General features: G+C 39.6%; 4 protein-coding genes across 6 annotated transcripts; 2 read left to right on the top strand and 2 right to left on the bottom strand.

The window, feature by feature from the left end:
• Positions 1 to 1,011: 1,011 nt before the first annotated feature.
• LOC103701775 (14-3-3 protein 6-like) lies at positions 1,012 to 3,608 on the bottom strand. The gene is made up of 4 exons (XM_008783946.4): positions 3,015 to 3,608; positions 2,571 to 2,693; positions 1,557 to 1,673; positions 1,012 to 1,455 (listed from the first exon to the last, which is right to left on the bottom strand). The coding sequence occupies exons 1-4, from the start codon at positions 3,492 to 3,494 to the stop codon at positions 1,399 to 1,401; spliced, it is 777 nt and encodes a 258-aa protein (XP_008782168.1). The 5' UTR covers positions 3,495 to 3,608; the 3' UTR covers positions 1,012 to 1,398.
• A 6,553-nt stretch (positions 3,609 to 10,161) lies between these two features.
• Positions 10,162 to 15,277, top strand: LOC103701777 (serine/threonine-protein kinase SAPK2-like). 2 transcript variants are annotated; one of them, XM_017841515.3, is made up of 9 exons: positions 10,162 to 10,441; positions 10,871 to 10,945; positions 13,397 to 13,498; positions 13,599 to 13,652; positions 13,741 to 13,833; positions 13,909 to 14,001; positions 14,080 to 14,184; positions 14,446 to 14,544; positions 14,735 to 15,277. In XM_017841515.3, exons 1-9 carry the CDS (start codon positions 10,322 to 10,324, stop codon positions 15,020 to 15,022), a joined length of 1,029 nt encoding a protein of 342 aa, XP_017697004.1. In that variant the 5' UTR covers positions 10,162 to 10,321; the 3' UTR covers positions 15,023 to 15,277. The 2 variants fall into 2 exon arrangements, with proteins under 2 accessions (XP_017697004.1, XP_008782170.1); XM_008783948.4 differs by lacking the exon at positions 10,162 to 10,441 and adding an exon at positions 10,493 to 10,633.
• A 201-nt stretch (positions 15,278 to 15,478) lies between these two features.
• Positions 15,479 to 16,084, bottom strand: LOC103701888 (pectinesterase inhibitor 3-like). Its single transcript, XM_008784107.1, has one exon. It carries the CDS (start codon positions 16,082 to 16,084, stop codon positions 15,479 to 15,481), a length of 606 nt encoding a protein of 201 aa, XP_008782329.1.
• A 2,900-nt stretch (positions 16,085 to 18,984) lies between these two features.
• Positions 18,985 to 23,582, top strand: LOC103701774 (40S ribosomal protein S6-like). Of its 2 annotated transcripts, none has more exons than XM_008783944.4 (6): positions 18,985 to 19,118; positions 19,282 to 19,346; positions 21,878 to 21,935; positions 22,056 to 22,164; positions 22,323 to 22,595; positions 23,148 to 23,582. In XM_008783944.4, the coding sequence occupies exons 1-6, from the start codon at positions 19,113 to 19,115 to the stop codon at positions 23,384 to 23,386; spliced, it is 750 nt and encodes a 249-aa protein (XP_008782166.1). In that variant the 5' UTR covers positions 18,985 to 19,112; the 3' UTR covers positions 23,387 to 23,582. The 2 variants fall into 2 exon arrangements, with proteins under 2 accessions (XP_008782166.1, XP_008782167.1); XM_008783945.4 differs by having other exon boundaries at positions 19,021 to 19,198.
• The last annotated feature ends 1,157 nt before the right edge of the window (positions 23,583 to 24,739 follow it).

Below are 24,739 nucleotides of genomic sequence, written 5' to 3'. Positions count from 1 at the left end.
TCGTCGATCCCCAACGAGAGATGATGAGTCCAGGCATGAAGCCAGACAATGAGATAGGTGTCTGGTGCGAAATCGTATATAGTTAAAACAATAAAACCTGAGTGAAATTTTCTTAAGGTTTAACAGGATTGCTCGCACAAGTTGGTTCAAGCGGTCACAATATGGCGTGGTGCATGCATGGTTTGACATAGTTTAGATGCACTTTGCCTTGGTGGTTCAAGTCAGAATGTGCCTATGGGAGCTAACAGCAAGCGTTTTTGTTTTTTTGTCATCCAGGTGAATGAAATAGAAAAATCTCGGCATTTCTAACAAGAAGATAGCCTCTACTTGTAAATCTGGCTTGCTCTACATTGAGGGGTCTAGTAATAGGGCAAGCAGCATTATGAGTTGTGCTTGGTGCACGGTGTCAGCCATAATAGGAACGTCCCAGAGGCCCCATGGGGTCCGGTTGGGCGCACACCTCGTTATGCAACAAACTCTCTCCACCTACACGTAGTCTAGATAGACATCGGCAGACTTGGCTCAGACTCCAGAAAACCCTGCCAAACCTTATCTCTACAGTATCATATAATGATACCATGTCTTATCGTCAGCAGTTGATGTGTTGGTTGGTGGTCCACGCAAACTGAAGAAAAGGAACCAACGACCATCTAAAATTGATATCATTAATATATATATATATATATATATATATATAGAGAGAGAGAGAGAGAGAGAGAGAAGATATATTTAAGAAGATCTCATCTTGGAAACGTTTGATGCATAGATCAGAATCTCTAAATCATATCATTTTATGTATAAGCAATTTAAAACATTACTAAATCACATTACTAATCTATACATTCCTCATTTTCACCAACAAACAGGACCAGTACGATGAAAAACCTCCTAAGTTTCAACCAATGGCCTCATCCCTCAGATTTTTCATAAATAGATCTTGTTGAGATTTTATTTTGAATTGGCTCATCATGCAAAATTGAAAATACTGTAACAAAAATAAAAGCAGAGTATAATTATATAAGGTATTCCATTAAAAGAACATGAGATGAAGTCTCTCATTGCATATCATTGCAGAAAGCCATTGAATCCCATAAAAAGGGGACTTTCGCTGGCCAGCATATTAGAGTCTTGCATTTTCAAATTCAAACACAACAGCAGACCTAATGATGATAAAAGGAGCACATAAAAGTAGAGGATTCATATTTAAGAGAACAAGAAGAAAGACAAGCCAAGAACACAAACAGGATGACACTCCAGGAGGCAGCAGATTAGTGAGAAATGGAATGTCAAGAGATCAAACCCACTGACAAACAACTAATATCCATCTCTCTCCTATAATATAAGTACGACCAATCAGAGGGACCCTCGATCAGCAATGAGGATCCAATTTCATACCTACTACTTCTGTTCGTCATCATGCTTGGGTGCTTCTTTGATCTCGTCTACCCCATCATCCTGGAAACAACAGATATTAATCAATTGAACTCTTGATGAGAATGTGATCACCGATTGAAGACATAAATACATGTTACTTATCATATTCAACGTTCAAAGACCTGCATGTCTGAAGTCCACAAGGTAAGATTATCTCGAAGAAGCTGCATGATAAGGGTGCTATCTTTGTAAGATTCCTCGCCAAGTGTATCCAGTTCTGCAATTGCTTCATCAAATGCCTAGGAGCACCAATTGGAAGATAAGATTAATATCTCAATAGCATATCAAGACTCATATTTACTTCCAATTCAAGGATCTACAGAAGAGCCTGATAGCACACGACGAGGAAACAATGGGCCTAAATGATCCTTTACATTTCAGAGTGAAGAAAAAGCTAGACCAAAAAGAGGAGAGAAATACTGGAACTTTAGTCTAAAGAGACCAACACAATTTTAAGAAGTCGTCATAAGCAAGAGATATCCATTAAAAGCAGTGCCAAATGAACTAATAGAACAAACTGATTCAAAATTCGAGCAGAACCTCAACAAAAGATTTTTTGCAAAGAAAGGGAGACAAACCAGGCGCTCTGACCGAAACACAGCATAGTCAAAGGGAAATATAATAAATCGATGATATCATACATGCAGAAATACAGAAGCAAAATATCCTAATACCTAACAGCCAAGTATATGAATATACCAGAGCTTGATGAGCTCAGGTGAAAGACTACCTTAACACCACGCATCATTTAAAAATAAGCATCGACCATCGGCCCACATCACATAAGTTCAATGCCATTTTAAAGGAGTACAATTCACGAACAGCATCATTCAAGCTTTGTTAATTGTCACACGATGCATACATGTTGTATCTAACAATTAAAACAAAAGAAGGGAGCTACGTGGTCATTTATTCAACCACTGAATTCTACCTCGTGTAGCTTATAGGTGCAGGGCTATTCCCATCCATGTATTTAATTTGATCAGAAAATTATGAAATTTATAATATGAATGGAATCTCTCTCTATTGGATGTTAGAGACCAATGTTCTAATAATAGCAAGAGGTTTGCAAACTTCAAAAAAACAAAAAAAAACAAATTTCAGAAATTAAAATTTCTAAGATCCATTCAGCTCACCTGTTTCGCAAGAGCACATGCCCGGTCCGGTGAATTCAAGATCTCGTAGTAAAACACCGAGAAGTTGAGCGACAGGCCCAGCCGGATCGGGTGCGTTGGGGACAGCTCCGCCACCGCAATTTCCTTTCACATCACATCACATCACATCAGATCAGATCGATCATCCCCACCACCATCATCATCAAAACTACCGCCGTCTAAAACAAATAAAACTATTTTTTTTTGCTAAGAAAATAAAAGTAATTCAAATCCCAAACACTAACCCTAACCCTAACCCTAACCCTAACATGTCCTCCATGAGATAAGCAAGAAAATAATTAATGAAGAATAATACGACAAAAGATCAAAAAGTTCGATCTTGGCGCCGATCCCAAATACTAACCCTAGCACAAATCCGATGGGATCAGATCGGATCACAGAGAGAGAGAAGGAGAGACTGGATACCTGGGCGGACTTGTAGGCGGAGAGGGTGCTCTCGGCGGCATCCTTGCGGTCGGAGCCGGTCTTGAACTCGGCGAGGTAGCGATGGTAGTCGCCCGTCATCTTGAGGTAGAAGACCTTGGACTCAGCGGCGGACGCGGAGGGGATGAGGCTGACTTCGAGGAGCTTGAGGATCCCCTTGCAGATGTCGGTGAGCTCGGTCTCGATCTTGGCCCGATAGTCGCGGATGGCGGCGACGTGGTCCTCGTTGCCGCGGCTCTCCTCCTTCTGCTCGATCGACGACACGATCCGCCACGAGGCGCGGCGGGCGCCGATGACGTTCTTGTAAGCCACCGAGAGGAGGTTGCGCTCCTCCACCGTGAGCTCCTCCCCCTCCACCGCCGCCCCGGCGACCTTCTCCATGAACTCCACCATCTCCTCGTACCGCTCCGCCTGCTCCGCCAGCTTCGCCATGTACACGTTCTCCTCCCTTGCTCCCGCCATCGCCGCCACCTACCGACCGATCGATCCGAGAAGAAGGACAAAGATTTAAGCGAGAAAGAGAGGCGAGAAATAGGAAGAAAGAAGGAGAAGAAAGACAGAGGGAGGCGGCTTTATAGAGGAGAAGAATGGTTCCTTTCTTTCTTTTCTTTTATTTATCATTTATCAAATTAAAAACGTAAAGAATTTTTGGGGTCGTGCGGAGGAGGAGGAGGACGAGCCGAACCAGGGGCAACGGGTCATGTTGGAAATTCAACGAGATGTTTAGATCGGCCGTTGATTACACTCGTAGATGAATCTCCTCCGTTCGTTGACACCGTCGTGCGTAAAGGAGGTTTATATGCGGAGGTTTTGATAAGACATTTATGCGGGGCCAGTTGTGGGTATCCGGATAGGATCGAGGACAAACAGAGAATTCTGCCAATAATTTTGCGCCTCGTGTCCACGTTGGTGGGACCCTCTTTAAATTAAATACTTGGTAATTTTCATTGAATGAGAGAAAGGCTGCTCTCCTGTTAGTCTTGTACAGCTGTGCTCGGCCGTTTCTCTCTTTTTTGACTGTAATTATTTAAAAGGTTATTGGTAGGAAAACTTTAGACAAAGGGGTCGGAATTTGTGTGCTCTTTTTCTTTTTTTTTTTTTTTTTTGGTACAAAAATTTGTGTACGCTTGACCCTTGAAACATCACCGATCCCTGCGGAGTAGGTCTGTTAACGAGCCGAGCCGGGCCCGAGCTTGAGGAGGCTCGGGCTCGGCTCGTTTCACAGAACTCGAGCTCGGGCTCGGGCTCGGTACCGAGCTCTGTATTGAGCTCGAGCTCGGGCTTGTTTGGTAAAAGAAAAGTTCGGGCTTGGGCTTGTAAAGCCCGTTTCGAGCTCGGGCTCGAGTCCCATAACAAAAATCCACATTAAATACCACAAATGAGGCCCTTACATCATTAAAATGAGGCCCATTTCCTTGGTCTCACTGTTGTGGCTCGAGCCCGTTTGGGCTCGTGAGCTGCTCGGGCTCGAGCTCGAATTTAAACGAGCCTCATTTTAGGCTCGAGCTCGTTTGACTAACGAGCCGAGCTTTTAACAGGCCGAGCCCGAGTAGCTCGGCTCATTAACAAGCTTACTGTGGAGTAGCTTCTGCGGCAGGGAGAGGCGGGAGGAAAGTAGACAAATTAGGGAGAAGCAAGCATACCAATTGTTGCATACGACCTTACAGGTTCTTAGCACTACGGGCTTGTTTGGTTCATGGAAAGCAAATTTTTTAAAAAATATAAATTTTGGAAAGAAAATTTTTAGAAAAAAAATGTCTGAAAATATATTTTTGGCATGTTTGGTTAAACAATAAAAAGTAATAGATTTTCAGAGTGCTTATATTTGGTTGACCATCCATTTTTCTGAAAAAGTTATATGTAATTTCTATTATATCCTTAATAAAAATTAGGTCTTTAATGCCTCTTTAATGCTGAAAGGTCTTTTTGGAAAAAAAATAAAAATGGAGTGATTTCCATCTCATGAAAAATAACTTTTTCATGTTTCTCATTGAAAAGACTTTTTCATGAAATATGGAAATTATATTTTCATTAAAATACAACTTTTCCATCTCTCTTTTTGAAAACTTCAACTAAATAAGAGACATCTCATTACTTTCCCATTGACTATACTTTTTCTCTTTTTTTTTTTTTCTTGCGAACCAAACGAGCCCTACATTCTTCCAGTAGTTTCCATTGCATTTAGCCACTTCTTTGAATAAGTACACAATAGGGTGCAGTGTAGTACTAAAATATTAGCAAATGTCAAGATTTACCCAAACAATTTCTAAAAGCATCATGGAAAACTCTTGGCCCTCCGTAGAAATGCTTTTTATATAGTTTATCTCATATATTTTGAAAATTCCAGACTAATTAGCAATAAATGTTTTATAGATTAATATTATGTAATATACAAAAAGCAATAAAACATTGAACTTTTAGGTAATGATTTCTGTGACTTTATTTTACAGAAAGAGTGAATTGCGAATTAGGCCCACCGAGTATTGTAAATAATCGGTGCATCGCGATTATTTTGTCACAAAATAAAGTAAGAATTGTGAATTATGAATTCAAACTCAAAGGGAATGAATCCATAAATCAGAAATCTTAGTATCTAGAAAATGCACGAGGACAAGGAGAATGCACCAAAACAAATGAGGAGTAAATTTACTAATTCCTTGATAAAATTAATAACATTGAGGAGGGATTGGACACAGAATCGGGGATAGCAGTTGATAGTGTGCAAATATTGCCTATTTGTCTGAATACTTTTATTATATATTGAATGCTTAAAGCATTCTCATGAATGGTCTGATGGAACCATGTTGGCCTCAGGCACATGCCGGTGGCCTAGCTAGCCATCAATTATAGCTTAAGTATGTGGCCATGTATGCCACTAATTATAGCTGCTCATTTTATGAACCTCATTCATCATTGGCATACATTTCTCCTCATCGAAGACCTTATGGCTTAGCTAGCTATCCTATCGGACTAGTGACCTAACTCTTCGCTGGTTCAGTTTCTATGTTGATTTAATAACTATCTGTTGGATCTTTACCTAGCCATCCATATGTCGCATCTAATTTGGATGGTGGATTCTATATATTCCAACCAGTTACAATGAAGTTATATCTATTAATTTTTATTATTAAATTCTACTCGATATTAGATTTGTATTTGAATATTATCCAACCTATATCCATAGTCAAATAGAAAATAAGGAAATAACTAATATTTGACTTATATCCATATTCATTAACAATGATCATAGATATACTTAATATCTAATTTGTAGTCATGTCCGTTTAAAATAAATATAGATACTAATTTTGGCGTTCATGTAAAATCTGTATTTGTATTTATATTTGTTAAAAAAATATGGATATCGATATATATATATATATATATATATATATATATATATATATATATATATATATATATATATATATATATATATATATATATATAACATTCGATCTATATCCAATTCATTGACAGGCTGACCACCGTATGCAGCCAAGCCCTTAGATTAAATATCTCCTTTATTTTCTTCACTGTGATCGGATTGAAGCCCTTCATCATTTAACAATCAATATCCATTAAGGGCATGTCTTTAACATTGGACTCTTTAAAGATAAGAGTCATTAGAGCAAACTCTTACAACATTTATAATAGATTTGTAGATGAGGTGAAAGAAACAAAATGTGAAATTAGATTTTTTTTTTTTATCTCAAGGATAAGGTAAGTGTTTACTAATTTAAGACTTGTTGTTAGACCATGCAACACCTAATCATGATAATGTATAACAGAAACACAAGTCTTTCATTCATTTCATTATGTTTTGCCATAAGCATTATTCATTAGAAAATAAAAATATCTAATATTTTTTTCACCTCTATAAAATGTTTTAGGCTATATTGTGAGGCTACGTATGTTTGTTGGATCACATGCCAGCCCAATCTATTAAGAAAGCCCCACAACTGCTTGGATACACAAAATACATCTTCCAACCTGAAGTTTGTATGCTTGTCTCTCTAGGATCAACAAGAAAGACTCATGATAACCCCATTGAAGTTACGAAGCACTCTTCATTGATTTATGTTATTCCCAAATTTTACTACGTATGCAATCTAATTTATATTTCTTATTTATTATATGGACAATATTAGCAAAATATACATAAAACATATGACATATATATACATATATAAACACACACATATACAAATACTAACACATTACTATGCCCATACACACCACTGGATTTAGTAGCCGCAACCATGTCCTATATTTATCATATGTTGCAAGGCATGCACGTATAAAATTTCTTCCTTCTCGTGGTATAATTGCCCTAACCATAGCTAGACACTGGACAACTAAGCCCATTGTCAAAGTGTATTGAGGGCAGCTTGGTCCAGATTGAGTTATGCCCAACGCTTTTTGCCTGCATGCGCTATAGAGCTGGAGAGTGACTTGACGACATTCATCGGTTGGATCCATCAAGGTGCGAGTGGTGTGGGCGATAGCCACCCGCTGCTCAGGAACATTCGGGCTATGATGTGTGGGGAGATGGTCGTTCAGGCAAAACATGTGTACCGTGAATCCAACGCGACAACAGATTGGGTAGCCTCTTACGTGGCTAACCATTCTCGAGAGACTCTTTGGATGGGAGAGGACTTACCTGGAGCACTTTGAAAATTATTATCTTTTGACTTTTTTGGATGCATTCGTAAATGCCATGTATGATACATCCGTTTTAGTAAAAAAAAAAAAGCACGATATCCATATTTACATTACAAAACTTGTGATAGAGGTAAGTTCGACCTTGATTGGAGTAAATTCTACGTCATAAGGTGGTACAAATTTTCAACCCTCCTCCTTATGTTCCATCTCATGTATAACCGGAGGTGCCTATCAAGCCATGCATCACTAGCTTACGCAAATCCTATAGGGCTTATTTGGTTCACGGGAAAAGAAGGGAAGAAGTATGATCAACGAAAAAATAAAGAGATGGCTTTTGTTTGATTTGAGTTTTCAAAAGAAAGAGATTGGAAGTTGTATTCCCGTGAGAAAATGATTTTCACGTTTTATGGAAAAGCCTTTTCCATTAGAAACATGGGAAAGTTACTTTTTCATAAGTCGGAAATCGAAACATTTTTATTTTTTTTCAAAAAAACCCTTTGGCATTAAAAAGCATTAAAAACCTAATTTTTATTAAGAATAAAATAGAAATTACACATAACTTTTTTATAAAAGTGGATGGTCAAACAAACATAAGTACTCTGAAAATCTGTCACTTTTCTATGGTCAACCAAATATGTCAAAAGTATTTTTTGAGACATGCTCTTTTCAGAAATCTACTTTTCAAAAATTATATTTTTATAAAAAAAATTCTTTCTGCGAACCAAACAAGCCCATACTATCTTTGTGCCCCAAGTATGTCATGGATCCCATTCTCGATGGCCACCTAGGATTGACCGTGCTGCAATTTTTGTGTACATTAATAGAGGATATTTTGCAGTACGCGCCCACTAGATTTATATAATTTGATCTGTCGAGCAGTAGGGCCAATTACACGTGTGGTCCACCTAATCCCGTGGCCGTACATGTAACCTGCGTCGCATCGTCAACCAAGCCGCCCAAAGACTTCCTCGCTGCTGCGCCACGTATTCGAGGGGGTCCGCTCATGAGTCATGACTGTTTAGCCGAAACTTGCCGTGTCCTTGGCGTCATGTTGACCGATACCATAATGGACAAGCTTGGTGTGACGGAATCAACAGCCATTATGGTATCCCTAGTCATCAAATAAAAACGAGTCATTATTTAATATATTCATATTTATTCTTTTGAAAACAACGAAGATAAACTAACACTGGAATCTCACAAATTTCCTTTACCTATTCCAGCAGCTATTTTCTTGACGCATGCTTAGATTAGGTTTTTATTGGATCTCTGGAAGATCCGAATAAATCACCCATTCAATGTGTTGTGTACCAAAACCTAGTTGCCGGTGGGTGCTTAATTATCAATTATTGATTTTGTATAAAAATCAGATTATTTTTTTATGCAATGATACATTTTTTAGAATTATGGATTGCACATATTTAAATATTTAATAGATGTATTTTGATATCGGATATATAATTTTTAGAACATTTATCAGGATGGAGAATTCATGGGAGTAGAGGCAATGCCTGACTGTGACTGGAAGACTAACAGCGTTCCGGTTTTGTGAGGCCACGCGAGCAGCAGGTTAATATGACGCAACAGTGCCATGTTGCGACGAACCATATCTCAATGTCGATTGAAGCTAAGTTTAGCACGAGGAATCCACGTGGGCGTCTCGTGGCCGCTAGCCGCCAGTGGAAGGAGAATATTTGCCGTGAGCAAATTGGCGGTATCACCTTTCTCCTTGAGCACCGTTAACGTCGTTATGTAACGGACGCAACGCACGATTTTAACCGCAGTTTCCCTCCTCCATTCCACCAGTGATGCGCTGACTTGCCCCTCCCCTCGACCCGGCTGGGTCCAGATCAGACCGGCACGGGACCGGCTGACTGACCCGACTCCAATGGGTCAGCACAAATTATATGGAATCAACCCATCCAAGATATTCAAAGTAGGGCTGGCCGAACATTTGCAGGCCATAACATATCATGATCATGATATTATCAAAAAGATAAACAAGAAAATATGAAGCTAATTGCACGCATCTATTGCTTGCTTATGTTTTACTTGTGCAATACACGATGATTTTTTCATCAACACTCATGTTGCAGGTGAATAGTTGCTGATTGATTAAATGGTATTTAAGTCCTTGCCTGACATCATCTACCTCTTCTTTACTATATCAATCATCACCTTTCATATAAATTTGATGCTTCGAAGTGTAATGGCAAAGAGAGCGCATGGCTCGACCCACTGAACCAAGTTCACTATACATGAGGGTGGGTTTGAGTTACTAAACCAAATTGAACCAGAGCCACCGACACCTTGGGAGACCTTAAACTAAATTATCTCGGCAGAACACTGCAGCACGGTACTTTTAACGCATATCTAAGTCCCACTTTCCAAGCTCATCCCGGTAAAACACTTCGACGTCGGACAGATGGATAGATTGATACGTTTAATCGACAGCCTACGAGCAAGAGTTCTCGGTTTCTCCTTTCCTGGTTTTCTCTGCTCTGTCCTTTTCCTTGCCAAAAGAAAAGAGGAGAGAGAGAGAGAGAGAGCCGGGGTGTGGTGGGTCTTGTCTCTCTGTGATTAATGCTTGCTTCTTTCGATTTCTCTTCCTTTTCTGGATCGAAATGGAGCGGTACGAGATGTTGAGGGAAATCGGGTCCGGTAATTTTGGGGTGGCCAAGCTGGTAAGAGATGTTTCGACCAAGGAACTCTATGCCGTGAAGCTTATAGAGAGAGGGCAAAAGGTTTCTACCTCTTTCCCTTTAAGTCTTTCTTTTGAATTCTGCTTAAAAATCCAATTTTTGATATCTCGAGATGGCGAAGATCGCCAAATTAGCAATATTTGAAGGTTTTTCTGTTTATGGCTACTGTTCGTAGCCATTGATAAAGGTGTTTGTTTTGTGGGACTGAGGAGACTTTTGTTGTGACGACAGAAGGTTCCCCCGCTTTTTTATTTCTGTGCTTTCGGTAGTTTTCTTTTGGATGCTGCTTTGAAAAGTAGATACTCTTAATAAAGTTTTGGGGGAAGTTTCTCACTTCCTCCAATTTGCATCAAAAAAAAAAAAAACTGGTGGCTTTGCTAAAATCTTTATGATCTGCTGGTTTTCTTACTGATTCCTTTTAATTGGCAAGTACTGTTCGATTATAAATCAGAAGTTTGTTTTGGTCGGCAGATTGATGAGCATGTTCAGAGGGAGATCATGAATCACAGATCATTGAGGCATCCAAATATTGTTAGATTCAAGGAGGTATTTGTTGCTATCCCTGTTAGATGGACCTTTTCCTGGGCCATGTTGAGATGGTACTCAAGCATGTTTGACTTTTATTTTCCTTATATGCCCCATGAGGATTGTTTGAGTTGACTTATGTTCTTTAAAAGTGATTGGATGCATTATCCCTGACTACTTCTATTGATATCTTGGTGTCGTACGTTTCAAAGAATTATTGGATTCAATATACCAATAAGAGAAAATACCTTCTCATTGTGTTTAAAATAAAAGACTTTGTTTGTCCTCACTATCTTTATCAAAGCTTTCCCTTATTGCCAATATGTAAAGTTCTCTGGCATTTCCAAGTTCTGTTTCTTAATGCTCGCATAGATGCTGTCCTGAGGGCCTGCTCTTGGAGGAGGTCCAAGGTTCAAACCTAGGTGGTGGCATATTTCCACCACATTGTTTAAAAAAAAAAAAAATCTCTGCACATTTAACTGTCACCCAAATCTCATTATTGCAACAAGTTAACATGTACCAGTAAATAATATTTTTGGCGTAAATATTATTTCCTGTTTCTTAATTATGTGACAGCCAGACATGTGTTTGATATATAACAGCATATAAGTATGACATGGATGTCCACTGAAACCCTGGTGACTCAATTCTCTTGTGACATCATAGAAGTTGGTGGAGAATGGATTCAGTGTGCTAACTGGATGGCACTGGGGATCCTATAACTTCGTTCTGGTATTGGAACTTGAAGTAGCTTGCTGATGGTGCTGTCACTTGATAAGCCTTGATTTTTCTGAATATTTCATGAATCTTGTATGTACTTAAGATACCATTTTTTTTTTGCTTCTTTAACAATGTTTGATATTTATGCTCAATGCATGTTGCGTAGCTTGTAATCTCTTTGTTTTCTTAAAAAAAAAAATAAATGCTGTTGTATAAATGAGTCAGAAACCTTCCTCACAATGCAAAGCGACATCATGAGAGGATAATGAGAGGATTCTAAAACCAAGGTTCTCTTCTTTCCCGGAGTTTAATGCTGGTTGCTATTACACTAAAATCTTGGATACTTTAGATATAATTAGCTCTGGTAAAAATGGTTCCATCAAAATTTTATGCTCGTACTTTAATGCCTTTGTCATTGTCGGTCTAGAGTTGTTGGAAATAGATAATGCTGAGACTTACTCTGCTTTCAGAATTGGTATTAAATTTCCTCATCTATTTTATTTATTAGACTATATTACATTGTCTGACCTGATATTTAGTGGGAACGGGAGTAGGACCGATATCCCAGCTCTCACTTTTTCAAGTTTTAAGAATTTATCCTGTGAGTTTCCCAAAAGAGCAATGCTAAACCAACATGAAAACAGATGAATGATGTCAATGCAAGGGTTACCACCCATAGACTTTCACTTATGGGGAGGCCACCACCAAATCAGCTCCCTAAACTAGTACCAACCCTGATTTTTTAGGGTTACTCCCCTCTTTTCATTTTAGTTTAGCATTTTTCATATCCAAAATTAACCACTGAAAGATGTTCTGCTAATCCTTTTAGAATTTATATATTTACAAAAATATGACTTCAGTTTAATACTGGTTAGAATACTAGTCTCTGTTAGTTACATTGCATTTGGACTATTGTTTGTTTGGCGAGCACATTCTAGTGCATTAACCTGCTTCTGTCCATCATCACTTGGACGAGTTTATTTTTGGATGGTGGGTTGATAGAAGACCATTTACTGAAAAATCATATGACCTGTTCCTAACTATCCACCATATCTATATGCAATTTATAACAGTGTTTTCGTATTTATAGCACAGTGCTAATGGGATATAAATAGAATTCACCGCAAACCATGATGGGTTACATGTGGTTAATTCTATTTCTAAGTTGCTAAAACAGAAAAGCATGACACTGAAAAGTTCTTAAGGATATTGTGAGTTGTTTGGATAAACATTCTCTCCCTCGAATACCAGTATTAACAAGTAAAGCTCTAAACTTACTCTTTCCCTTTGTTACATAGTTTGGGTCCTTCCCAAGCCTGATATTCCTCCAATGGAAGAGCTTGTTCAACCTCTGAATGCTCTTTTGATTCTTTAGGTTTAGATTATAGAGATGGGAGAAGCTGAAACTTGCACAAAGCCCAATTAATTGCTCCATGAACGACGCTATTCACCTTTTCCATCTTTATGATGGCCTCTTACAACGCTAGGCGCCATCAAAGGAGTTTCTAAAAAAATGTGCCACCGAAGCCATGCCATTATAAGGTTGGTCAGAGTAGATAGGTGATTTTGAAACAAGTAACAGACCAATAACTTCGGTTTCTAAAGCATCTTGATTGTAGTTTCTCTGGGTTAAGGTCTAGCCAGCTAAATCTAATTAATTGTGACTATGCCTCTCTCATAAAATTTTCCCCATGATTCTTTACCAAAAAACCTTGTGTCTGCTTTATATTAAACCAAAAAAATTCTTTTCAGGTCTTGCTAACACCTACACATCTAGCCATACTTATGGAATATGCTGCTGGTGGCGAGCTTTTTGTGAGGATATGCAATGCAGGAAGATTTAGCGAGGATGAGGTAGAAATATATTCACATTATCTTAATTCTTGTTTGATGGTATATAACTAAAACTCCACCTTCTATCCGGTTCATTTGTTTGTCATAACAATTGAAACAGGCAAGGTTTTTCTTTCAACAACTGATATCAGGAGTCAGCTATTGCCATTCCATGGTATTTATTGGTGTTTGTCATAACCTATTAAAACTCCATATCCTAACAATCACATGTATTGATAGCTTTATTATTCTTTTCATGGCAGCAAATATGTCATCGAGATCTTAAGCTGGAAAATACTCTCTTGGACGGTAGCCCAGCACCCCGCCTTAAGATATGTGATTTTGGTTACTCGAAGGTAATTAACTGTTGCTGCATGACTAGAAATTTCAACTCGAATTAAACACATGACCGCATCTTTCTCATCTGCCAGTCTTCAGTGCTGCATTCCCAACCAAAGTCCACTGTTGGCACACCAGCTTACATTGCTCCAGAGGTTCTTACAAGAAAGGAATACGATGGAAAGGTTAGTTTGGTTTATCTTTTCCTCTGTCGTCTATGGTTTCTTTACTGAAACTAATTGACTGTTTGGTGGAAACTCTAGATTGCAGATGTTTGGTCTTGTGGAGTAACATTATATGTAATGCTGGTAGGGGCTTATCCCTTCGAGGACCCAGATGATCCGAGGAATTTTCGGAAGACGATTGGGGTGAGTATCTAACACCCTTTCAGAGCTAAAAGAATGATTGGATAATTTGCAGTGCTGCTTTCAGCAATTCTAGGAATGGCCACTGACATGTTGAACCAGAATTGGGAAGAGATCTTACTGTCTTTCCTGTGGTCTGAGCAGACCATAACTAGAGCATCATATTGTGCTTTATTTGCTGTTTGCATGGACATAATTATTCCTTGATCACTGGTCATTTCTGTCCAAAATTAATATTTAACATGTTTTAACTTTGTTTGGCAGCGGATACTTGGCGTCCAGTACTCCATTCCAGATTATGTACGAGTATCGAAGGAATGTAGACATCTTTTGTCTCGGATATTTGTAGCTAATCCTGAACAGGTAAGTCAATCTTAGGAACTTGGTAGCTTTCTGAGCTTTGCCGTGAAATATATGGCATTGAACTTGAAGCAGTTGGTGAACCATTTATGCCGCGGCCTTTGACTTAATGGCATCTCTCATACCATTTTTGTTTCCACTAAATATATCAGATTTTATCCAAGGCTTTACTCTGTTCATTGCTTTCTTGCAGAGGATTACCATTCCAGAAATAAAAAACCACCCTTGGTTTCTAAAGAGCCTGCCGATCGAGCTAACTGATGAGTATCAGAACAGACTGCAGAGTTCCGACGTGAACGCCCCGTCCCAAAGCATTGAAGAAATCACGGCCATCATACAAGAGGCACGGAAGCCTGCCGAGGGTCCAAAACTTGGTGGTGGGCACTTTGTTGGTGGCAGCAGCGTGGACCTAGATGACATGGATGCAGATGTGGACCTTGATGACATTGAGACAAGTGGGGATTTTGTTTGTGCTCTTTAAATGTTAGGAATACATGATCTGGCTTCTAGCATTTGGTTATGTGAATTCCTTCATCTTTTGTTGAAAGAAAGCAAGATTTTTAGCTCCATGAGGTGCAATTCCCATTTGTCATGTGTGGAGATCTGCTATTGTGTAAATGAACGAAGTAATGCTCGTGATGTGAAATACACCAAATTTGACAAATACAGAAGATTTGGCAAACCTTATTGTAAATTGCAAGACTAAAAGATATGGTATCAATGTATTTTGGTATCATGTAAAGAGAATGTAGGGTGGACATAATTAATAACTTCATACTATGAAACAAATTTGACAACGTATAATTTGTAATCATACATTAAATTTTATACTCATATTTTTTACTTGCATAATTTATTTCTCCATGATATACCCAATGGCACACCCAATAAGTATCCATCCCTTCATGAGAGATCAAACAGAAGGCAGAGACAGAGATCACTCGGCCGTGGCGAGGCCGTGAATCAGGGAGAGAGAATTGGCGGTGAGTTGCTTCACCTGCCGTACCCGACGGCTAGCGTCGCTCTTCGCCGGCCCATCATCCATCTCAGCCAGCTCGTCGGCGCACAAGTCCTCCTTCGTCAACGCCTTGCTCATATACGCCTGCGCCTTCGTCACCGACGACTCCGACTCTGGCTTCGCCGTCGTAGACTCCAGCCCGGCCAACTTGGCTGCCGATCGCCGCGCCTCCTTGGCAGCCTCGCCTAGAGCGACCATGCAACCCTTCAAGGCCTTGGCGTCCTTCGAGCGGGTGGCGTTGTGAGTGAGGGCCGAGACACGTTTGGAGAGGCCGCGGAGGCGGTTGACGGTGACGACGGTGGTGAGCTGGGTCAGCTCAGTCGTGCCGGTTGGGTGGATGATCTCGGTATGCTTCCTGAATACCTTGCAGCATAACCTTGGATATACGGCATTCTCGCAATACGAACGGATTAACGCTGCGGAGCTGGGCGTCTTCGTAGAGCTCCATGCTGCTGGAGATGACGCTAACGACACGGTGGTGGTAAATACGAAGAAGAGGACAAGGATGCACAACTTTGCAGCCATTTTTCTACGATGATTCTTTGGTCGAATCCTTCGAAATTGTGGGTCGATCAATTCGATGTTTGGGACTGAGGGGAGGGGGGGGGGGGGGGGGGGGGGGGGGGGGTTAAATAGTCTTTGGTTCGTTGCACCAGGTCCTTTTATTAAAAGGGTGCCGGCCATGGATCGGTAGGAATGGAAGGTCGAAAGAAATGTTGGATGGTTAGCTTGGTTACGAAGGTTACATAAAAATAAACAGTATGCCTTGTTGCTCTGCTAATAAGGAGCACGAGTAGTGGTGGGCGAGCGCTTTCTTACCACTCCCATTTTACGTAGCTCAACAGCTCGAAGGGAAGAATGGTAAGGAAAGAGTAATTTGCTATTTATTTAAGAAACTAATCTTCGCATCCTAACCTCCATTTAGAATCCTATCTCTACTTCCCAACCTCCTTCCTTGGGCTTCCTTTACCTCCTCTATTAACAGACCGAAAGGACATGGAAAAGCTACCATACAAAAAAATGGCGGTCATGGAAATGAATAGAATTCTTCAAACACAACAATAAAATCGCCTCGAATTTAAAGACCCCAAATTTTTTTCCTTTCTTATGATGATATGATCACCGGATAATAAAAATAAAGGACCAAGGAGAAGGAGATTGTAAAACATGGGTGATTGTAAATCAACCAACTTAAATTTTTATATACTCCAATATAATAAGAAATCATCATTCTTGAAAATCATTGAAAGATAAATTCACTCTGCAAGTTCCAAACTTTCCATCCCCTCTTCATAGCTAACAGCTGCTTACTATGGAATAAAATTGACCATGTATAATTAGTTGTCATATATTAATTTTCACTCTAATACATAAACTTCCTCAATTATATATAGGATATTGAACTTCATATGATTTAGCCAAAACAAAACCGATAAATATCCCCTCATAAGTAATCCAACAGCATGCAGAGAGTATTAGTAGGCCATGGTGAGGCCATGAATATGGACGGAATGTTGCCAATGAGTTGTTTGACTTGGCATACCCAGCATAGGATGGACCAGATAATTTTAGTAGGGATACATCCAAAAAAAATCAGAAAACAAGATGTTCTGGAATTAAAATGAAAGGACATCATAATTCTCCCATTTGATGCTTCCAGTATGCTCACTATGTAGGAAGCAACCCACTCAGCTATACTGTCATATTGACCATTGCAAGTCCATTATCCACCTCATGCAATTTATTGGTGCATAGTCCTTATTTAGCAATGGTGTGCCCATGTATGCCTACATATTCATACTCTTGATATCTATTCGAGATAACTTAAAAATGAATTTGAAAATCCAAAATCTAATACAATTGAAGAGCATGTTCATGAAATAAATATAACAAAAATTCAAATATTTGGAGAAATTGCTTTTCAAAACTAATGAAAACATAGAATAATTTGGATCAGAGGTGTGCTGGGCTAAAATAGTAGGGCAACTGAAGAAAAGAAGCAAAAAAAAAGAAAAAGAAGAAGAAGTCGCAGCAGCAGCCTCTTTAAACGTCTAGTGCAATCTGGTGTGATCTGCCCTTGGTGGGTTGGGGTTTAGCTTGTCAAGTCTCTCTCATCCAACTTTGTTGCCTAGAAAAACTTTTAAATTGAGGCCCATTGATGGATTGAATCGTGATCAAACCCAATAACAACCTGAACCGAACTAATTTTCTAAGCAACTAGCACAGCATGAATCCACCGTTGTCACCCACCTCACGGGTCTCAAAGTACTTTGAACTCCATCTTTCATCTACCTGCATAGATATCAAAGTGACTAACGGATGATCCAACGGTAGATTAGGGCAGATGAATCCTTCTTTTCAAAGTTAGCAATTTACTTTACCCCAATTGGATACCTGACTCGATCCGATCCATGGTGGATCCAAGACTGATATGAATAATCATTAAAAAAATATAAAAAATATATTTTTTTATAACTTTATCTGATCCATCCAATCTATCCAATCTAACTTTAACCATCTTGGTCCATTCTAAAACTCCATCTACCCTATTTCGTCCCTAGACAAGTATAACTAATGGCTTATTCGATCCGTATCCAATCAATTGACGTCCCTATTTTTAATGCATAAAACATACTACCCAGTCAAAGCCACCACCTCCCAACTATTCAAGCAACAAAAAACACCATGTGTAGAAATGGACTAAGATTCACCTTGGAATGGCGACCCCTTGATAGTCTAGGATATAGAATTTTCAGAACATCGCAAGAACACCACTTTCATTTTAAAGTCACGGATGGTCTTTCCTTTTTTTTGTTTAATTGCATGCTGAGATGGGAGCATGCGTATAAGGGCATGGTAAAAATTGCTAACCAAAAAAATAAATAGAACCTTTTTACATGTAAATTGGTTAGCCGTTGCGCGGCATTCTAGGTTAAGCATGTTTTAGCTTCATATGTGGCCGATCAGTTTAGAAAAGTTCTATGAGTTGGAAAGAGAATTTTTAGAATCATCTATTTTAGTAAAAAATATAAAAAATGAATAGAATTTTTAGAATACGACAAAGAAATTGCTTTGACCGCGAGGGACAGCGAAGAGGAAGAAAAAAATATTAGAATATCGTAGCATAGTGTTCAATGACCCAAGAGTGTCGACCCGCGGGACATTGATTCGACCCACATATTTGCTTGGATCCTGTGGTTCAGATCTGTTTATAGCCCAACCCCACTAATATCCGAATAAGGTTCTTGTTCTCTCAAACCCAAACCACATCACCGCCGTATCCGTCACAGGCTTCTTGAGTTCCAATCCGAGGTACCAATTGCACCGGACCGGATCGAACGGCCACATCAACCCATCCTTCTAACGGTGACCGGTCCAAATCATTAGGCCGTAACCAAGCCTTAACACTCCCCGCCCCACTGCGGTTCCCTATATAACGCCCAGCCGGAAGCGCTCCAACGTCTCAGAGGGAAAAACCCTAGCAGCCGCGGTTTCTTGAACCCTCGCGTTCTCCTCCCTCGGTTGCCGCCGTGCAAGGGACGCTCGATCCAAGATGAAGGTACTCGCCCAAGTGTTCGAGTCGTTGGCTAAACTTTGATAAAAGTTGACATTTTTCATCGGTTTTCTGCTCTCGTTAAAGTCGGTATCCTAGTTGTTTCGGATCGTTTCCGCTTTGGACTTCCTCGTCTGTTTTTTGTTGATTGTTTCCATAACTTTTGCAGTTCAACATCGCGAATCCTACCACTGGGTGCCAAAAAAAGATTGAGATTGATGACGACCAGAAGCTGTAAGCTTTTTTTTTGTATTTGTTGTTGCTTTGTTAATATCTTTTGTTTTGTGTTTTATTCATAGTTCGTTGTAGTTTTTCTTTAAAAAAAAATTTGGTTGCGGAGCACGTGTTTGGTGATTTTGGTTGCTTATATTAAAGGCTAGGAGTAGGAAGAGAGGAGTCTAAAGTATGGTATGCGTCTATATTAGTTTGTAAACTGTCGTAGCGATTTAATTCATGGGGATGTTGAGAGTCTGAATGCTGGCAAAGTGGAAAGGCAATTTCTTTACGTTGGGCATTTGTTAGCAACTTGGCATAGGAAATCATGGTGGTTCTGGAGACGAAGTTGTCCTGATAGGCAACTTAGATGTATAATTAAATATGATTGAGACTTGAGAGGTATACAATCATCACTATTTAGTCTCATTTCTTAATCTTGCATTTGTAACATGTCCCTGAGAAATCGAATGGTTGATTCTTCATGTTCATTGAATATATCTGTATTATGTCATAGTTGTAGGTGGTATGGTAGCATCTTTTTTTAAGAACTTAGAGGAATTCAACTTTGTGCGTTGAGGTGTAAACAAAAGAAAAGAAGATTCATTTGAAAATTGAGATTGCACTTTGCAGTAAGAAATTGCTTTCTGTGAAGCAAGGAATATTTTATGCCTGAATTGTTCATAAGTTTTGAAGCAAGTATATTGAAAATTCTATGCTTCAGTTTTTGTATTACCCATTTACCTTAGTTTAGTATCCAGTTCCTGGGAGGGTATCATAACTTAGAGGAATTCATAAGACTTTTTTAGAACCATCAGTTTTCTGGTCTTCTTCTTTCATAAATTCTGTTTTAGTATATCTAAACCCATGGCACCTCGTTAGTGAGCCTATGTCTTAACGAAGGCATAAATGAGCCAGCTGCTTTACATGCCTCACACGAGCTCCTCTAGGCAACCTGTGCAAATCACATGTTATATAACCTTTTTCACGGGTTTAAGTGTCATTTCTTTCATCCCATTTTTTTGTTAGAAAAAAAGAAAAACATTGTTGTACCTCGTGTTACAGGCAAATTGAACCTTGCATGGCTCTTTTTAGCAGACACAAGGGGAGAGGGAAATCACTTAGGCAGGATCATTTTTAGTACTGTATGACTGGCACGTTATCTCATATGCTCCATCATTCATTAGGTAAATCCTAATCATAGCCATAACTAACAATCTTCTTGTATATGTGATGGGCTTTGAGAATTCTTGCTCTCAATTCCAAGGTTTGCCGTCTCGATATCAGACCCTGTACCGGTGTCACACTAGCACCATATTAATATGGTTTAGTATAAATTTTTTTTGGCATACCAAGTGTTGGCACGCCACCTATACTTGATATCCGTACCGAACCGATATGGTACGATATGCTCCATACTACCTAGTTCGGGCTGGTACGGCATACCATGCTCAATTCACACTTGTATGCTTGCTATGAGTCTGGGTCATTAGGGAACTTCTGTTTTTTAGCTTTTTTTTTACTATCCAATTTCACATTTTATATTTTTTATTGATATTGAGTGAGACTTCATATTGCTTAAGCAAACTTGCCAGTTTTGAGGTTATGTTCTCTTATTCTATGAAGCATCATCTCGAGCAAACAGTTCAAGGAGCTTTAGTTAAAGTTCATCTTGTTTAATTGCAAAGTTTCTTATAACATCCTCATGCTGTTAATTGATGCAATACCGACGGTTAGGTGCTCAAACATCCGGAAAATTCTAGCTATGGTATGCAAAGATCATTGCACAACAATGAGTTTTTTAATGCATTCTCCATTGTTTGATGTAGGATTTTTTCCAAGAAAATTCACTTTAAGTTTATTCTTACAAATATGGGTGAGTTGATTTCTTTTCTCTGAAACAGTCCATTTTGGATTTTATTTGACCACGACACCCCCGCTCTCGTGTCTGCCAAATATTCCTGCAGAATAATAAATGCACCATTTTCTGAAAATGAAATTTTAGTGGATTTTTCTGCTAATTCCCTTTGACATAATTGTGTGGTGGGACATATTGGCAATTGTTTTTGGCTCTGCAAGCATTTTTTTTCTCTCATGGAGCCTTAAACAATCGTTGCATGAGCAAACATTGGTTTTGTGGTAGCAATTTGATATGATTTCTGTAATCCCCACTGCCATAATCTTATGGCTTTTTGGCGATCAATTTTCTGCAAGTTTACTGTGTGCATGCTTTTTCGTATGTCAGAATTCAGCAATTGGTTGCATCTGAATGCTTGAAATGATGTCTCTTAGAATCTAGACATAATCTTTGGGTTCAGAAGGTAAAGAGTGTTGAGGTCTGACTAATGTCACATGTTAAGTTGTTCAAGTTCTTTTATGTGATGTAAAAAGTGTTTTATGATTGCTAAATGCTTATGGCAGTGAAATGAAAGTGGCCTATATACTATTCATTTTCCTGGGAACAATTTGTTGAACAATTGTTTTTTATGATTTAATCTGCATTTCTGTGATGATGTACTATCTTAATCCATGTGTCTGTGACAAATGTACAGCCGAGCATTTTTTGACAAGAGGATCTCTCAGGAGGTCAGTGGAGATGCCCTCGGTGAGGTATAATTCAGCCACAGCTTCTTTCAAAGAATGCTGGAATACCCTTATCTTGGCTCAAGTATCTTCTCAAAGGAAAAACTTAGGAAGCATATAGCCATAACTACATGCTTATTTGTATAGGAATTCAATGGCTATGTTTTCAAAATCATGGGAGGCTGCGACAAGCAAGGTTTTCCCATGAAGCAGGGAGTACTAACCCCTGGACGTGTCCGCCTGCTGCTGCACAGAGGCAAGCTTATAAACTTTTGTTATTTATTTATTTGTGTTGAGGATGGGGTGGTGGTGGTGGTGATGCGGGCTTCTGAAAAATGAAGTGCTGTATGAAGGTGTCTCATTTACATTTGTTTCAATTAGTTATCCTCATTTGTTATGGAACCTCTAAGGCAGGAACACCTTGCTTTCGTGGGTACGGCAGACGCAATGGAGAGCGCAGGAGGAAATCGGTTCGTGGGTGTATTGTCAGTCCCGATCTTTCAGTTCTGAACTTAGTCATTGTTAAGAAAGGTGAGAATGATCTTCCTGGATTGACCGACATCGAGAAGCCTAGAATGAGAGGACCGAAGAGAGCCTCTAAAATCCGGAAGCTATTCAACCTTTCCAAGGAGGATGATGTCCGCAAGTATGTCAATACGTACCGCCGAACCTTCACAACTAAATCAGGTTGGTCAAATATTTTGCAATTGCTGGGCTCTGCTGTATTTTTATGTTGCATGAATTACAGCATCTAAATATTTTTTATGGTTTCTTAATATCAAGAAGTTGATGATTATCTAAAGCCTTCTAGAAGTGTAGTTTCATTGTGTTTTTTATTGTGCTTCATCATATACTTGGGATGAATTCAGCAAAACAAATCTGTAATTTGGAAATATTTGGTGGGGAAAGGTTCATTCCATGAAGGCATCTGTTGCATTCTCATAGGATTTCTACTGGACCTCATCAGTTTCTCACTCTCTGCGCCATGCGCATGTATGTGCATGTTTGTGTATGTTCATCAGTTGATTAGTATAGTAATGCATTAGTCATGCCTTTTATTTTTTTACGGTATTTACCAGTACTTTTTTGAGAACTTGCATTGACAAGTGTTGAATATGGTCTTATTATAACTTCTGTAGCATGGTTTTATGATAGTTGTTTTGTGGACCTATTATTATCAGTCTTCAATTTTTGAGCTTGAATCTTCGAATATGGCATTCTTGTCGATATCTGTTGCAGGCAAGAAGTGCAGCAAGGCGCCCAAGATTCAAAGGCTTGTAACTCCCCTGACTCTCCAAAGGAAGCGTGCCAGGATTGCTGAGAAGAAGAAGAGGATCGCCAAGGCCAAGGCAGAGGCAGCTGAGTACCAGAAGCTTCTTGCGACGAGGCTCAAAGAACAACGTGAACGTAGAAGCGAGAGCTTGGCAAAGAGGAGATCTAAGCTTTCTGCTGCCTCGAAGCCATCTGTTGCAGCTTAGGCATAAATTTTATTAATAGAAGAAAGAAATATGTTTGGCGGGTAACTGCTGATTTAGAATTTGAGGTCATTTAGTTTGCATGCCTTATGTTCTTTTAATTTCGTGGTTGGGATTTTTGACGTGCAAGTGCCCACCTGTTTTCTTGAATTTTTAATGCTGCATCTCGGTATGCTGGGATTTTGCCTTGTGGTTTTAATGCTCTGCCTTTGGAACTAAACCATAAATACTATAGCAGATTATTGCATGGTGAAATCATTGGCAAATATCGAGACTAGGGAGCTAAAATCATACCATCTGAAAGCGTATACGGATGGACTAACGAATACCCCGCTGGCTCCATTTTTCCTCTTTAGCAACCCCAGTTCTCGACCCGACCCCTCTTCTTCTTCTCCCCAGCGCCTGCTGTCTCCGCCCGCCCACCTCCACCTCCTCTGGCCGAGCGCCGGTGACACTACTCCCTCCTCCCTCAAGCAAGAACCGGTTCTCTGTCCCGGCCACCCTGCTTCTCGCCAAACAATCCAAATCCCTTTTTGAGCGGCTCCATCTCCCCTCTCATTTTTTCGCCCTCCCATGTACTAGAAGCCTTGGCCGGTGCTGCCGCCGCCGCTGCCCGCCACTGGATACCACGCCGATCGCCGGCCTCACCTACTTCCGACTCCCCTCCCGGCGGTCCAGACCTCATCCTCTCCTCTCTTCCCGTCAATGGCCGCCACCGGGCGGTCCAGACCACGTGTCCAGACCCCAGCCGCCACTGGCCCGTGTGCTCCCTTATTCTCCATCCTTCCCCCGGGAACTGGGAATCACTCTTGAGCTTAAATTGCGTGAAAATTGTCCTTAGATTCGCATCATTTTCGCTACAATGTGTTGGGACACTGTACACTCAATTAGGATGGCGAAAGTTAGTCGAGCTCTTGATTATTCATGGTCGACCAGTTCACCATTAAAGCGAACACGGAACTAAGATTATGTACCGTAAACACCAGAGCTTGTCACGTTCATGTTAGGTTAAACATAATTATGAAAAAGCTAATAGTATGGCTAATTATACAGAAGCTATAATGTAAACTGTAGATATTCTTTCTAATTTTGCGCATAAGACATCTCTTCTGATTTTGTGCATATTTTATTTTATAATTTTTCTGGATGTACTTGTACTAGGTTGGTGTAAGAAATCAGATTTACTAGAAAAAAAAATACCTAGTGTCCCTTTGGGAGGAGGTAGTTGGCAAGACCTTTTGAGAAGGTATATATTCTTGAATAAGAGGTTTTGGAGACTACTAAAACTAGGGTGCCGAGGATGGATCCTTTGTGGCACACCTTTTGCATCAAAGAGAACGATGCTTGCTTGAATAT

This window comes from Phoenix dactylifera, chromosome 9 (assembly GCF_009389715.1).
Source record: "Phoenix dactylifera cultivar Barhee BC4 chromosome 9, palm_55x_up_171113_PBpolish2nd_filt_p, whole genome shotgun sequence".
NCBI lineage: Eukaryota > Viridiplantae > Streptophyta > Magnoliopsida > Arecales > Arecaceae > Phoenix > Phoenix dactylifera.
This window is presented reverse-complemented; position numbering and strand designations above follow the sequence as displayed.

What these genes read in the sequence shown, in the direction of transcription:
- LOC103701888 (XM_008784107.1), bottom strand. Translation starts at nt 16,084, where the DNA reads ATGGCTGCAAAGTTGTGCATCCTTGTCCTCTTCTTCGTATTTACCACC.
- LOC103701775 (XM_008783946.4), bottom strand. Translation starts at nt 3,494, where the DNA reads ATGGCGGGAGCAAGGGAGGAGAACGTGTACATGGCGAAGCTGGCGGAG. An exon ending in CATGTGCTCTTGCGAAACAG is followed by an intron (nt 1,674 to 2,570) that starts GTGAGCTGAATG and finishes TGGTGCTCCTAG; the next exon opens with GCATTTGATGAAGCAATTGC. An exon ending in TGTGGACTTCAGACATGCAG is followed by an intron (nt 1,456 to 1,556) that starts GTCTTTGAACGT and finishes TGTTGTTTCCAG; the next exon opens with GATGATGGGGTAGACGAGAT.
- LOC103701777 (XM_017841515.3), top strand. Translation starts at nt 10,322, where the DNA reads ATGGAGCGGTACGAGATGTTGAGGGAAATCGGGTCCGGTAATTTTGGG. An exon ending in GTGATTTTGGTTACTCGAAG is followed by an intron (nt 13,834 to 13,908) that starts GTAATTAACTGT and finishes CTCATCTGCCAG; the next exon opens with TCTTCAGTGCTGCATTCCCA. An exon ending in TTGTAGCTAATCCTGAACAG is followed by an intron (nt 14,545 to 14,734) that starts GTAAGTCAATCT and finishes GCTTTCTTGCAG; the next exon opens with AGGATTACCATTCCAGAAAT.
- LOC103701774 (XM_008783944.4), top strand. An exon ending in ATTGATGACGACCAGAAGCT is followed by an intron (nt 19,347 to 21,877) that starts GTAAGCTTTTTT and finishes ACAAATGTACAG; the next exon opens with CCGAGCATTTTTTGACAAGA. An exon ending in AACCTTCACAACTAAATCAG is followed by an intron (nt 22,596 to 23,147) that starts GTTGGTCAAATA and finishes TATCTGTTGCAG; the next exon opens with GCAAGAAGTGCAGCAAGGCG.